At 44.9% G+C, this 15,291-nt stretch overlaps 1 protein-coding gene across 2 annotated transcripts in view; it reads left to right on the forward strand.

Moving 5' to 3' along the window:
• The window catches only part of Pip5k1b (phosphatidylinositol-4-phosphate 5-kinase type 1 beta), a 268,940-nt gene that overhangs the window by 173,771 nt on the left and 79,878 nt on the right, over positions 1-15,291 (forward strand). For both annotated transcript variants that reach the window (XM_052188073.1, XM_052188083.1), the window contains exons 6-7: positions 3,481-3,633; positions 11,194-11,493. In XM_052188073.1, coding sequence (XP_052044033.1) covers positions 3,481-3,633; positions 11,194-11,493 — 453 coding nt within the window. The remainder of the gene's footprint in view (positions 1-3,480; positions 3,634-11,193; positions 11,494-15,291) is intronic.

The raw sequence follows: 15,291 nt of genomic DNA on the forward strand, positions 1-15,291 counted from the left end.
TATTGTAAAATAAAAGGCAGTGGAGAGGGGATGAAATATCGGAGTTGTCAAAGGATTGGAAATAAACACTTGCTTCTTTCTCTTCTTGCATGAATGTGTTTGTCTTGTCTGTGATGCAGTCAAAGTAAGATAATATAAAAGGTGACATCTACAAGTTGCCTTTAGTCATTTCCAGTCATTTCATTTAGTCTTTGACTCTCTGTCACTCTTTCTATGTCTGTGTCTGTGATTGTCTCTCCCTCCAAACCCTCCCACCACCACCACCCCCTATCATCTGCTTCCTTTTCTGTGATGGGAAACTAGATATTCTCAAAAAGCTTTGAGGAGTTTCAACCTTGTTTTTAGCTGCCTGTATCTTCAATGGTATGGTTCCTTGTGTTGTGACACTATATTAAACAGAACAATGTGGTTCTGAGAAAGAAAAGCAGATTCATGAACCAATGGATAAGAGAGTTAATAACCAGGGAAATTAGAGATCAAAAATAAACCCTCACTTCTACAGCCAATAGATTTGCAACACGTGTCAAGAACACACAATATGGAAAATGCTGTCTCTTCAATTAATTGTGTTGGGAAAACTGGTTATCTAGGGTCTGGAAAGATGGCTCAGTGGTTAAGAGCACTGGCTACTCTTGCAGGGGGCCTGAAAGCAGGGCTCAGCACCCGCTTGGCTCCTCACACCTCCTACAACCCCAGTCAGAGCAGATCCATCGCCCTCTCTGGCCTCCATAGATACTGCATGTATGTGGTGCACAGCCATACATTGAGGCAAAACTCTCAAACACATAAAATAAAAGTAAAGTAAAATCTGAAAAAGAATCTAGTTACCCTTATGCAGGAAGCCAGACCCTTATCTTAGATTGGGAATGTAGCTCAGTAGTAAAACATAACCTAGTGTTAAGTTCTATTCAGTTTCCATCCCCAACATGCAGAAATACAAAGTCAAGAGTTACTGTCACCTTTGAGAAGGTGAGAATAGACCTTCAGGGAGGAACTGATGAGCAAAACAGCTGGAAAGTAGCATGGGGCTATTCGTGGTCATAAACAAACTGTCGGGAGCCATGGGAAGATACAGTAAAAATCAAGGTCAGATTGGAAAGACCCCAGGACTCCAGAGGAGAGGACACTGAAGGGGATAAGAATTTCAGTCGAGACCAGGAATGTGTCACAAGGGCCAGACAGAAGTTGGTAAAAGCATTGACCTAGGGGGTTAACAGGAGAGATGGTGTGAAGGAGGCAGGCAGAATCAAGCCCTAGGATCCAAATGAAGAAATAGGTAGTGTCAAGACTCATCACCAAGGTTCTGGCTTAGAGAACAAGACAAATAGTGTTTCAGCCTTGAAGATAAGGAAATAAAGAAAAGACAAAAGGTGCGGACCAATCATTTAGAGACACGGTTTTCTGCCATGGAGAGTACATACTGCCAAAGTACTCCTACCTGGCTGAAAGGGAGACATAGAGACTGGATTACAGCCCTTCTCACCGTGCTTGTATTCCGGCTGTGGTGAGAATTCATGGCTGGATCTGCCTTGGTAAAAAGTCTTCTCATTACAACAACACAAGCCAGATAACTTGTTTGTTGCTTGCTTGCTTGTTTGTTTGTTTTTTTGAGGCATGGTCTTTCGATTTAGTAGAACTTGCTATGTAGACCATGCTTGCCTTGCACTCACAGAGGTCCACCTATCACTGCTGGGATTAAAGGCATGTGAGGTCATGCCCAGCAAAGTCATATAATTTAATCATAGCCTTGGAACAAATTTGATTGCATGCTTGTCACCTATAAAGTATTGAGTTATAACCAAGTAGAGATGTCAGTTTCAATGTTAGACACATTTGGAGCCCTGGAGTCCTGAGCTGCAGATGTCATCCTCCGTTGAAGCAGTGACGGTGGACGGTGTCCCCTGGGAGAACAGAGGGAAGAGAAGATGGAGGTTCTGTGTTGAAGTGGTGCATACACATGAATACTCGGCCTTCAGCTGGGCCTTCACAGGCCAGCTGTAAACAAAGCACTTTCTGCTGTGTTACTATTTAACAATCTCACAAGATAGATATGGTGGCCCCTGCTTCTGTCACGTAGCACTGGGGTGGAGGCAGTAAGCATCTTTCCCATCATGGAATTATAAAAATAAGAGAATCTTCTAGAGTGGTGTCGAGTTTTCTTGGAGCCTCCTTATAAAGCTCGTAGACAGCACTTACTCTTTCAGAGAGGCCAAGGGGGCTGAAGTTACGGCTCAAAGGTGAAGAGCACTTGTTCTTGTAGAAGACCGGGTTCAGTTCCCCGTGTCCATTTGTTAGGTAACCATCCAGTTCCCAGGGATCTAATACTCTCTTCTGTCTTATGTGGCCATTTCATGCGCACCGTGCACAGATGTATGTGCAAGCAAAAAAACCATATACATAAAATAAAAGTTAATAAATCATTTGAAAAAATTTAAAAGGTCAAATGGATGACATAACTTTGTCATCCTCCATGGAAACATTATGCACACTAAGAGTACTTCAGCCAAACTAGGATGATGGCTCAGTCAGTAAGCGCTTGCCTCGAAAGCATGGGGATCTGAGTTGAACTCCCCAAACCCCCTTTAAAATGACAAGAATAGGAACATACTCTTGTAATCCCAGCACTGAGGGAGGAGAGACAGGGGATCTCTGTGTCTTACGGGCCAGCTTATCTAACCTGATTGTTTAATTCATTAATTAATAGGCTTTAGGCCAATGCAAGACTCTCTCAAAAGAACTGGGCAGGGTTCTTGAGGACGGTACACAAGCTTGTCCTTTGAGTGACATGCACATGCACACATACATGCACACATTTAAGACATTAAAACCACCGAAGCGTGGTGGCACAGGCCTATAATCACAGAATAAGAAGGTGGAAACAGGAGAATGACCAATTTGAGATCAACTTGGCATACATTGAGAGACCCTATCTCAAAAAAAAAGAGTACACTTTTAATTTTATATGATTGATACACCCATGTGTACATGTTCTTGTGTGTGTGTGTGTGTGTGTGTGTGTGTGTGTGTGTGTGTGTGTGTGTGTAAGCAAGAGTCAGATGTTTTCCAGTATTGTTCATTCGCCATCTTATTTTGAGATAAGACCTCTCACTAAACCGGATTTTTCTGATTCAGCAAGTCTAGCTGGCTTTGGAGCTCCAGGGTCCATCTTCCTGTCTCAGCCACCCCAGCACCAGAATTACAGGTGTAAGCCACCTCGCCTAGTTTTTTACATGACTGCTTGGGATCCAAATGCAGATCTCCATGCTTGCAAACACTTTACCCTTCCGTGACCCCAAAAGTTTCCTTTAAACTTAGTAGAGTGGCCATTATGGCTTATTGGAGAACATTTACCAAGCCTGACAAGGTCCTGGGTTCAGTTCAGCACTGTGAATACATAAATAAGTATATACATACATCTGTGCATGCATGAATACACACATGCATGCATTCATAAAATGCTTTTTGTGGTTTTATTTTCAGTACTCCATCTGCAGTGAACCTCTGATAGAACTGTCCAATCCTGGAGCCAGTGGGTCCTTGTTTTTCTTGACCAGCGATGATGAATTTATTATCAAAACAGTTCAGCATAAGGAAGCAGAGTTCCTGCAGAAGCTGCTGCCGGGCTATTACATGGTAAGAGGCTGCACACAACTATAGTTTCTGTCTTAGGTTAATGATTTTCCTTTGAGGAGCTTCGTTCCTGTGTGTTTTCCTTTCTCTGTATTTAGACTATGTTGTAGCCTTCATTCAACAGAGTGTAAGAGGCAGTAACCAGAGGCCAGGAAGATAGCTCAATGGGTAAAAGCATTAACCATACAAGCCTGATAAACTGAGCTCAGTCCACAGAACTCTCATGGTAGGTCGAAGGAGGCAAACAACTCCACAAAATCATCCTCTGATCATGGCATGCACAACCCACAAATCATATACATATACACACGATAGTAATAATAGTAGTGTTTTAATTCTAAGAAGTATAACCAAACATGGTAGTGCACACCTGTTATCCCAGTGTTTGGGAGGCTAAAATGAGAAGATCGAAATTTCGAGGCCAGCCTGGGATACACGGAGAGACCCTGTATCAGAAGAGAAAATGCAGTAAATGGAGATCTGAGTATTGAAGCATCATTGTTGAATCACAGTCCTAGGTTTAAGTGTTGCTCAGTCAACACCTTGCTGTGACCTGGTCAGCACGGCGGCTGCTGAACCTTTGCCCTCAGCTGGGAACCCGTGTCTGCATGGTGGAGTTGTCGTGATAGAGACAGGAGGTGATGTTCTTTGCACCCAGCAGTGGTCATGCTATCCATGGTGACATTCATCAGTTGTCTCCTTTGGTTAAGCAAGGCTTTGGGTATTGTGGCCATTAACCCCTTTAATCCTCACAGCAGCCGTAGGCACTGTAGTTGTTTCCAGTGCATAGGTAAGGTAATTAAAGTGGAAAAGAAGGCAAGGGACTCAGGGAGAGGAAGCTGCTGAGATCCATCTGCCAGAGGCTGCATTCCAGCTCCTACACCATACTCCAGCACCTGATCTATACTGGCTTTTCATACATACTACATGCCAGAATTCAGGACCATGGGTTAAACAAGCTGGCTCAGTTGTTTTTCTATTGCTGTGAAGAGATGCCATGAGCAAGTCAACTCTTTTTAAAACAAAGCATTTAATTGAGAGCTTGCTTACCTTTGTAAAGGGCTGGTCCATGATCATCATGGTAGGAAGCAGACAGGCATGACACTGGAGCAGCAGCTGAGAGCTTTATGTCCTGATCCTCAGGCAACAGGGAGAGAGAAAGGGAGAGGGAGAAGGAGAGGAAGACACTGGGCCTGGCATAGGCTTTTGAAACCTCAAAGCCCACCGTCCAGTGGCTTACCTTCTCCAACAAGCTCAGATAGATAGATAGATAGATAGATAGATAGATAGATAGATAGATAGATGATAGATAGATGATAGATAGATAGATATAGATGATAGATAGATGATAGATAGATGATAGATAGATAGATAGATAGATGATAGATGGATAGATAGATAGATGATAGATAGATGATAGATGATAGATAGATGATAGATAGATAGATAGATGATAGATAGATAGATGATAGATAGATAGATATAGATAGATAGATAGATAGATGATAGATAGATAGATAGATAGATGATAGATAGATAGATGATAGATAGATAGATGATTGATAGATAGATAGATGATAGATAGATAGATAGATAGATAGATGATAGATAGATAGATAGATGATAGATAGATAGATAGATAGATAGATAGATAGATAGATAGATAGATAGATATTCAGACAGACTAAGGACACACACAGGTTCTACATTTATCAACTTCCAAGTGTACATAGAAGCCAGGAGTGATGGCCTCTAATCAAGCACGTGAGGCTAAGGCAGAATTACTTCAAGTGCAAGGCCAGTGATTCCAGGTCAGTCTATACTTCACAATAAGACCCTGACTCAGAGGGGCTGGGAAGGGGAGACCCATGTAAAGTCTAGGGGATCAAGAGATTTTCCCTGGAAATAACAGGAGGGGAGGAGCTCTAATCCTCACACCTGTGCCAGAACGCCAAAGTGACTTTGTGAGAAATATCTAGAACAGAGAAGAGTATATGCAGCGTCCTCACGACACAATTGAAACTGAGAAGATTTTCAAGAAAATAAGCCAGGGGCTGGGATTGGGGTTGGGGCTCGTGACTTGAGAGCACTTGCTGTTCTTCCAGAGGACCTGAGCTATGCTCCCAGCACTCAGGTCTCTGTAAATCCAACTCCAAGGATCGGGCAACATCTTCCAGCCTCTGGGAGTACACACATGCACAGTGTGACGTGCATACTTACACATAAATAAAAATTAAAATAAACTGGAAATATCTAGAAATAGTAAGAGTCCTTCCGAATTGCAAAATATAAGATCAATTTGTGTTCAGGTATTATATTCTGTCCTATAGAAAACACTGGAGGAAATATAAGAGGGAAAGACCCTTGTGATGACAGTAATTAGAAAAGTAAGATAAACATATAGGAAGACACTGTGATTCTCTTTGGGAAACAACTTACAGTGCGTGTAACCTCAGAATAGTTATCAGTTCAAGAACAGTTGGATAAGAAAAACTCCAGCTGGGCATGGTGGCTCATGCCTGTAATCCCAACACTTGAGTTCCAGGACAGCCAGGGCTACACAGAGAAACCCTGACTCAAAAGGAAAAAGAAAAAAGAAAAACTCCAAAATACTTAAATCTCTCAAAACAAGAATTCATGTACTCTGACTTGAAAGAGAAGCTAAGGCTATATGGGGAGAAGAAGGATCAGCAAAGCCGGGAAAGGGAGATGGGGAGGGAGAGTGTGACTGTGAGCAAGTCATCGCACGTGCGCATGCATGTGTGTTTGCCTGTGCATGTTTACATAGGTCATAATGTACTCTAGGTTCTATTCTGTTGCTGTAATAAAACACTTGGACCACAGACAACTTGGAGAGGAGAGGATGTATTTGGCTTACTCTCCTACTAATAATCCAATACTGAAGGAAGTCTGGGTAGGAGCTCAAGGCTGGAACCTGGAAATAGGAACCCAGAGGAATGTTGCTTGCTAGTTTACTTGCAGGCTTATGCTTAAGTAGCTTTTCTACTATAGGCCAGGATAGCCTGCTTAGGGATGGTAACACCCACAGTGGACTAAGCCTGTCTACATCGAGACAGTTACCCACAGACATGCAACAGGCCCATCTATCTGATCTAGAAAGTTCACCTTTGAAGGCTTTCCTCTCAGGTGACTCTTGGGTGTGTCAAATTAACAATTAAAGTCAAGAACTCAGAGATGTTTATTACTTTGTATGCTATCTAAAAACACTCACAAAGGGTTTTAAAAAAAAGAGAGTGATCTGAATAAAACTACACGATTTTATTTAAGGATAGAAAATGATGTGAACCAATGATGATCCATACCTTGTTCTGGAACTTGCTAGTGTCAAGATTGTCCCTGAGGGAGTGTCAGTGCTAAGTAAGTCTGGAGCCCATCCCGATCCCAGTGCGTGAGAGGTGGAGGCCATCCCGATCCCAGTGCGTGAGAGGTGGAGCCCATCCCCGATCCCAGTGCGTGAGAGGTGGAGACCCATCCCCGATCCCAGTGCGTGAGAGGTGGAGACCCATCCCCGATCCCACTGTGTGAGAGGTGGAGCCCATCCCCGATCCCAGTGCGTGAGAGGTGGAGCCCATCCCCGATCCCAGTGCGTGAGAGGTGGAGCCCATCCCCGATCCCAGTGCGTGAGAGGTGGAGCCCATCCCCGATCCCAGTGCGTGAGAGGTGGAGCCCATCCCCGATCCCAGTGCGTGAGAGGTGGAGCCCATCCCCGATCCCAGTGCGTGAGAGGTGGAGCCCATCCCCCGATCCCAGTGCGTGAGAGGTGGAGCCCATCCCCGATCCCAGTGCGTGAGAGGTGGAGCCCATCCCCGATCCCAGTGCGTGAGAGGTGGAGCCCATCCCCGATCCCAGTGCGTGAGAGGTGGAGCCCATCCCCGATCCCAGTGCGTGAGAGGTGGAGCCCATCCCCGATCCCAGTGCGTGAGAGGTGGAGCCCATCCCCGATCCCAGTGCGTGAGAGGTGGAGCCCATCCCCGATCCCAGTGCGTGAGAGGTGGAGCCCATCCCCGATCCCTGTGCGTGAGAGGTGGAGCCCATCCCCGATCCCAGTGCGTGAGAGGTGGAGCCCATCCCCGATCCCAGTGCGTGAGAGGTGGAGCCCATCCCCGATCCCAGTGCGTGAGAGGTGGAGCCCATCCCCGATCCCAGTGCGTGAGAGGTGGAGCCCATCCCCGATCCCAGTGCGTGAGAGGTGGAGCCCATCCCCGATCCCAGTGCGTGAGAGGTGGAGCCCATCCCCGATCCCAGTGCGTGAGAGGTGGAGCCCATCCCCGATCCCAGTGCGTGAGAGGTGGAGCCCATCCCCGATCCCAGTGCGTGAGAGGTGGAGCCCATCCCCGATCCCAGTGCGTGAGAGGTGGAGGCCATCCCGATCCCAGTGCGTGAGAGGTGGAGCCCATCCCCGATCCCAGTGCGTGAGAGGTGGAGCCCATCCCCGATCCCAGTGCGTGAGAGGTGGAGCCCATCCCCGATCCCAGTGTGTGAGAGGTGGAGCCCATCCCTGATCCCAGTGTGTGAGAGGTGGGGGCAGAACCCCCAGAGCAAGCAGGCTGGCTGAATGAGCAGAATCTATGCACTCTGCATTAAAACAAGAGACCCTGCCTCAAATGCAAAGTAGAAAAGAAAGTGATTGAAGAAGACCGAGTGACTTATGGTCTCCACATGCATGCACACACACAGGTGCCACCATGCAAACATACACACGGGTATATACGAATATATATTGCTTAGTATTAAGTACCACACAGACACATAAATACAGACACGCATACAAGAAAAACACTTTGCTTGTATAATTTGTACTAAAAATCTATAAAATGGTAGGTAATGTTACAGATGTGGTGTGATGAACCAATGAGAATCCTCAAAGGGTAAAGGTGGTTGCCACCCAGTCAAATCCCTAGAACTGACACACCGAAAGGAGAAAACTCTCTGCTCGAAGATGTCTTCTGATCTCCACACATGTATCATGGCATATACATCCCCACTACTACCCCACATGCATAGACAATAAATAAGGAAAATGAGATTCTTTTAAAGCTGCATATTGTATAACTATAATTTCAATAGATGGATCAATGGTTCAGTGAAGAGTCCAGAAGCGGACTCATGTGTATTTGCCAGTGTGTTTTATTATCCTAGGATGGATTTAAACTCAACAGGGAAAGCCTGTTTGCTATCTACTTCATGGACATTATATTCCTATATCAGATCTCTCACATACATAAGATTTATTGATTACAAAGTAAGACCAAATATAATGGTAAAAATTACTACAAAGTTGGAAGGAAATAGAAACTTAAGTTGTTTCTAATGTTTCTAAAAAAAAAAGCATAAGAAATAGATAAATATGACTCTGACAAAGGACAGAACAAAAATAGGCATAAGGTTAATGTAACCACATAGAATGATATAAAGAATACAAAAAAGCTGTTTCCTCAAGTCAGGGGATTGGAGGAAGAATCAGGGCCAATGGAGTTTGGGAGTCAGACAGGTTGGCAAAGCTTGGCAACAATTGCCTTCACCCACTGACTGACCCATCTCTTCATTCCATTGTATCACAGTCTTTGTTATACACCCTTGAGAGAGCTATTTAAGTATCCCACTTACTCTTAAAATGCATCAAAAATGTGTATGTGTGCTGGCTAGTTTGTGTCTGCGTGACATAAGATAGATCTAAAAAGGGGCAGCTTCGATTGAGAAAACACCTCCATAAAATCCAGATATAAGGCATTTTCTTAATTAGTGACTGATAGGGGAGGGCCCAGTCCATTGTGGATGAGGCAACCCTTGGGTTGATGGTGCTGGGTTCTATAAAAAGGCTGACCGAGCAAGCCTTGAGGAGCAAGCCAGAAAGCAGCATCCCTCCATGGCCTCTGGCCTCTGCACCAGCTCCTGTCTCCAGGTTCCTGCCCTGCCTGAGTTCCCACTCACTGATTTTGATGCTGAGCTGTGATAAGGAAATGTAAGCCAAATAAACCCTTTCCTCCCCAAGTTTCTCTGGTCATGTTTCATCACAGCAAGAGTTACCCTAACTAAGACAGTCTATCTTTATTGGTATAATAAAATGCCCATATACTAGGAGAAAATATTTATTCCATATAGAATTAAAAAATAACTGTAGAAACCCAGGGTAGATCAAGAACCGCAGCAATGTTGTACCACAGAAGAATGAGCCAATGATAGTAGTATAGAATTATCTCTGAGGCAGCTAAAACGCATCAAGAACAGTAACTTTCTACAATAACCAGTGGTAATCAGCTTTTAAAAGCTGTAATATCTATAAATATATTGACATCTTGCAGCCATTGTTCCTGGTGAGGGTGATAAGACTGCACTGTCTTGCACAAGCCTGCAGGTTGGTCCCACCATTTAGGAAGACAGAAGAATTAAGTTTTAGACAATTCACTACTTATTCCCAGGAATTAATTTTCTCCTTAGCTACCTTAGAGAGTAGGCACTAGCAGTACCCATCGGTTCTTGCCTGTGTTTAGTTCAAGCTAATTTTGAGATTGATGGGTATGTTTAATTCAACTTTGCTGCTGTGAGTTTAGAATGGTTATGTTGCTATTCTGGGGACAGATTTAGAAGAAAATTAGAGACAGCAGAGCCATACGTGCGTCACTGTCTATCAGCAGCAGAGTGGGTACGGGAAAGGTGGTGCACAAACAGTGGGACTTCTTTTCAGCCATGAAGAGGAATAAAATTGTGTCATTTATAGGAGAAGGATCATTGCAGCTGGAGGTAATCATATTAAACAAATTGAGTCAGTCTCAAAAACTACCACATCTCTCATACGTGACTCTTCAATGCATAAAAGGAATGTTTTAGGAACAGGAGGATGAATCATTAGACACAGACACCTTCCACCAAGCCCAATGGCCTAGGGTCAATCCCGGGAAAGAGAGAACCAGCCTCCAGGAACATTTCTTATCTCCCCTGTACTTTCATGCCTTGGCACAGGTCCACCTGCAGGCTCCCACAAAAATAAGTGAAGATGTGATATTTAAAAGAAAAAAAGAAAGAAAAAAGAGCAACCATTTGGTGATCCAATACCAAATAGTCATCCCTGAAAACGTGCACACATAAGCAACATAATAAAGACTGAGCAAGTGGTATTTATATATTATATATGTATCAAGTACACACACATATGGGTAACAACAATTTTTAAAAAAATAGGTCATAAGTTTGAAAGAGAGCAAGAGAGGGCGCATGGGAGGGTTTAGAGCAAGCAAGGAAGGGAAAGGGAAATGATGTAATAATGTAACCTTAAGAAGAAAAAAATTAAGTATATAAGTATGCATAACATGAAAGGATCGAATTTCTAGGGAAACAAAGGGGACCAATGAGGAGGCTTGAGGGAGGAGAGGGCAGGAAGCGTGGGGAGTGTAAATTAGAAGTTGATTTTTTTTTTTTACAGTGGACACTAACAGCGCTTCCAGCCTTCAGTCATATTAGCTTCAAAACTTACTTTTAGTGCAAAATTACTTTGTGAAAATGGAACACAGCAAACTTTTCCCTTTTTTTTTTATTGCATTCTAGAATTTAAACCAGAATCCAAGGACTCTTCTGCCAAAATTCTATGGGCTGTACTGCATGCAGTCGGGCGGTATCAACATCCGCATTGTAGTGATGAACAATGTCCTGCCGCGGGCCATGAGGATGCATTTGACCTATGACCTGAAAGGCTCCACGTACAAGCGAAGAGCATCCCGAAAAGAGAGGGAGAAACCCAACCCCACGTTTAAGGACCTGGACTTCCTGCAGGACATGCACGAGGGGCTGTATTTCGATACAGAAACATACAATGCCCTTATGAAGACCCTACAGAGAGACTGCCGGGTAAGGAAATGTCTCTGGTTTTCTTTGAAATAATCTCAGTTGCTGGCGCTAAAGCTGCTGCCTGCCAATAGCATAGATAGGAGGAAGTTCCACATTAGATGTGTGTAGTCAGTCCCATCTTTCCCGACCCAGTGCTGACCCAGGCTCCCTGATCTCTGAGGAAATGGTGGGTGATAAGGAACTGTCCTGGGGTCTGTTAACACATCTTTGCAGGTTTTTATAATAGTCTCTGTCAGCTTCCTTTGATAAAATAGCATGAGAACTTTTACATTCCTTCCTCTCTCGGGGGAAGGTAGTTGAAAAGGAAATGAAATTTAGATTTAATGCAGAAACCAGCAAGGAAAGCTGTATTCAAATCGTGGGTGAAATGGAATTTCAACCAAGGAGACTGAGTTTAGGCAAAATGTACTTAGTGGGATTAATGAAGGGTTGTCTGGAGACCCACTGTGACCTATAAATGCTGCATATCTGCTCCACCTGTTCCGTAGTCTGGGAGGCACCAGGGGTGAGGTTGTCAGTTAGAGCACAGTGCTCTTTGAACATGTGATTGTCAAGGTAAGGAAGGGTTCCCCAGCTGGTGATGCACATACCTTATCATATTGATTTATAAATACAAGTGGCTAAATCCCCTAGCACCTTTATGGTAAAAGTGGGTAAAAATCCTTTGGGGGGGGGGAAGATAAAGATATTACCCTGATAGCTGCTGAAGACTAATCATGATTTAATACACATACTGCCCAGAAATAGACTTGGACAGATTTATTCAGATTGACTTGGAAACCTCATTCAGGCCGTTTAGCCGACCTGAGCAATACTGGGCTGAGCAAAGACCTGATGGTACAGGCTGGACCTTTGCCAAGGCTTTCTAGAAAACCGATAGCACCACTAGGCAGGACCACCAAAAATAAGGGCTATGTTATTCAGGCTGTGCCTTTCCAAGCCTCCCCTGGACCTCATGTAATTTTGAGAAAGAAAGGACCTACACCCACACATCCAGCCTGGTCACACTCAGGTCTCAGGCGAGGAAGGCTGACTGAGCACTCTAATGTGTAGAGCCGAGAGTCCCCACTGAGGAACCTAATTCTACTTTCTCTGGGATTTTCCTTTTCTCGTGCTGTAGAATTATGATAGCTCATGGAACTAACTCCTTGGATTTGTTGCTTTTTTCATTAACAAAATTGTTCCATAATGTGTTATGTAGCAATGGTGGATCAAGAGCACACAGTGTGTCAGGCAACGATGGAGAGCACGAAGTGTGTCAGGCAGCAATGGAGAGCACACGGTGTGTCAGGCAGCAATGGAGAGCACACGGTGTGCCAGGCAGCAATGGAGAGCACACAGTGTGCCAGGCAGTGATGGAGAGCACACAGTGTGCCAGGTAGTTATGGAGAGCACACAGTGTTCAGGTAGCAATGGAGAGCATGCAGTGTGCCAGGCAGCGATGGAGAGCATGCAGTGTGCCAGGTAGTTGTAGAGAGCACACGGTGTTCAGGTAGCGATGGAGAGCATGCAGTGTGCCAGGCAGCGAAGGAGAGCACACAGTATGCCAGGCAACGATGGAGAGCACGCAGTGTGCCAGGCAGCAATGGAGAGCACGCAGTGTGCCAGGCAGCGATGGAGAGCACACAGTGTGCCAGGTAGCGATGGAGAGCACACGGTGTGTCAGGCAGCAATGGAGAGCACACGGTGTGCCAGGCAGCAATGGAGAGCACACAGTGTGCCAGGCAGTGATGGAGAGCACACAGTGTGCCAGGTAGTTATGGAGAGCACACAGTGTTCAGGTAGCAATGGAGAGCATGCAGTGTGCCAGGCAGCGATGGAGAGCATGCAGTGTGCCAGGTAGTTATGGAGAGCACACGGTGTTCAGGTAGCGATGGAGAGCATGCAGTGTGCCAGGCAGCGATGGAGAGCACGCAGTATGCCAGGCAACGATGGAGAGCATGCAGTGTGCCAGGCAGCAATGGAGAGCACGCAGTGTGCCAGGCAGCGATGGAGAGCACACAGTGTGCCAGGCAGCGATGGAGAGCATGCAGTGTGCCAGGCAGCAATGGAGAGCACACGGTGTTCAGATAGCAATGGAGAGCATGCAGTGTGCCAGGCAACGATGGAGAGCACATACTATGCCAGGCAGCGATGGAGAGCATGCAGTGTGCCAGGTAGTTATGGAGAGCACACGGAAGAGCACATAGTGTACCAGGTAGCGATGGAGAGCACGCAGTGTGCCAGGCAGCGATGGAGAGCACGCAGTGTGCCAGGTAGCAATGGAGAACACACAGTGTGTCAGGCAGCGATGGAGAGCACATAGTGTGTCCAATAGCCCAAGACTCGCTAGTCATCGCTTCCTTCTCTCTTGAGCTCCTTGAATTCAGCATAGCTGTGTTCCCATGTTAATTGTTGAAGAAATTTCTAAAACTAAATAAGCCAGATTTGGGGGTACATGACACATATGGCACGGTGGAAGCAAGCAGACCCCTGTGAATCCCTAGCCTAGTCTACATAGAGAATTTTAGGTCACATAGCGCTACATAGTCAGACCCTGTCCGAGAAAAGAGAGTTGGAAACTTGTTCAGGGGTAAGAGAAATGGCTCGCTCAGTGGTTGAAACCACTGGCTACTCTTCCAGAGGACACAGTTTTGATTCTCAAGTCCAACATAGTGGCTCTCAACCATCTGTAGCTCCAGTTCCAGGAATCGAAGACCCTCTTCTGGTCTCTCTGGGCAGCAGGCATGCATGCAAGCAAAACACCCATACCTGTAAGAATGTTTTCTAATCTTAAAAAGAAAAAAAAACTTGTGCAGGGTTGCTTAGCAGGTTGGTGACAGAGCTCAACAAAAGAGATGTAAGGAGCTTCTTATGTTTTTATTCATGTGTGTTTGTGTGCCTACCATGTGAGATAGGTGATTCTGGAGTCACAGGCTGTTTTGAGCCACCTGACATGGGTGCTGAGAAGTGAGGTCAGGTCCTCCGGAAGAGCAGTAAGCACTGTTAACTGCCGGGCAGGCTCTCCCTCCTCTAAGAATTTTTTACTATTATTATTTTCGACAGATCATAGGAGGAGCAGTGGGAACCAAGCAAACAAAAAAAAAAAAAAAATCCCACAGAGCTATTCAGCTATCTGGAGGATTCATGTTTTTCTTTAAAAAAAAAAAAAAGAGGAAAAAGAAAGAAAAGAAAACACACACACATTTTAATGGAAACCTTTTATCTTGTGTTTTTTCTACCCTTGCAGGATGTGGGTGAAAAGTTACTTCCAAGTTCCCCAGAGTATAGTCCGGTCTTAGATTTGTTTTTCTTCTCGCCCCCTGCCTCTGAGTGTGTGTGTGTGTGTGTGTGTGTGTGTGTGTGTGTGTGTGTGTGTGTGTTTCAGAGAGAATGTAGTCAAACATGACTTTTCATCAAAAAATACGAGACCCTGGAGATATGCCTGTTTATTTTCTATTTTTTAAACATGTTTGTTGTTCTAACAAGCATAGAAGCCAATGTCAAGGAATCAAATTTTATTTGAATTTTTGTAAGATGTAAGTTGTGGAACTTGCTCTTCTCTTCACAAATGCTTTCATCAGTATGGTATGGGAACGTGTAAATACTGAGCCTGAGTCCAATTCCTGCCCTGCCAAGTCCTCTGTAATCCTAGCCAGTAGCTGGCTCTGCGGGTTGGGCTGGGTGCAATGCAGGGTTCTCTAACTGTGGTTCCTTGGTGTTTCTTGAGGACTGCTTTGTAAATCTGATGGATACTGTCTTAGTTAGGGTCTCTACTGATGTGATAAGTCTCTACTGTCACCCAAAGCAGCCTTAGCA

The sequence above is a fragment of the Apodemus sylvaticus genome, chromosome 1, assembly GCF_947179515.1.
Source record: "Apodemus sylvaticus chromosome 1, mApoSyl1.1, whole genome shotgun sequence".
NCBI lineage: Eukaryota > Metazoa > Chordata > Mammalia > Rodentia > Muridae > Apodemus > Apodemus sylvaticus.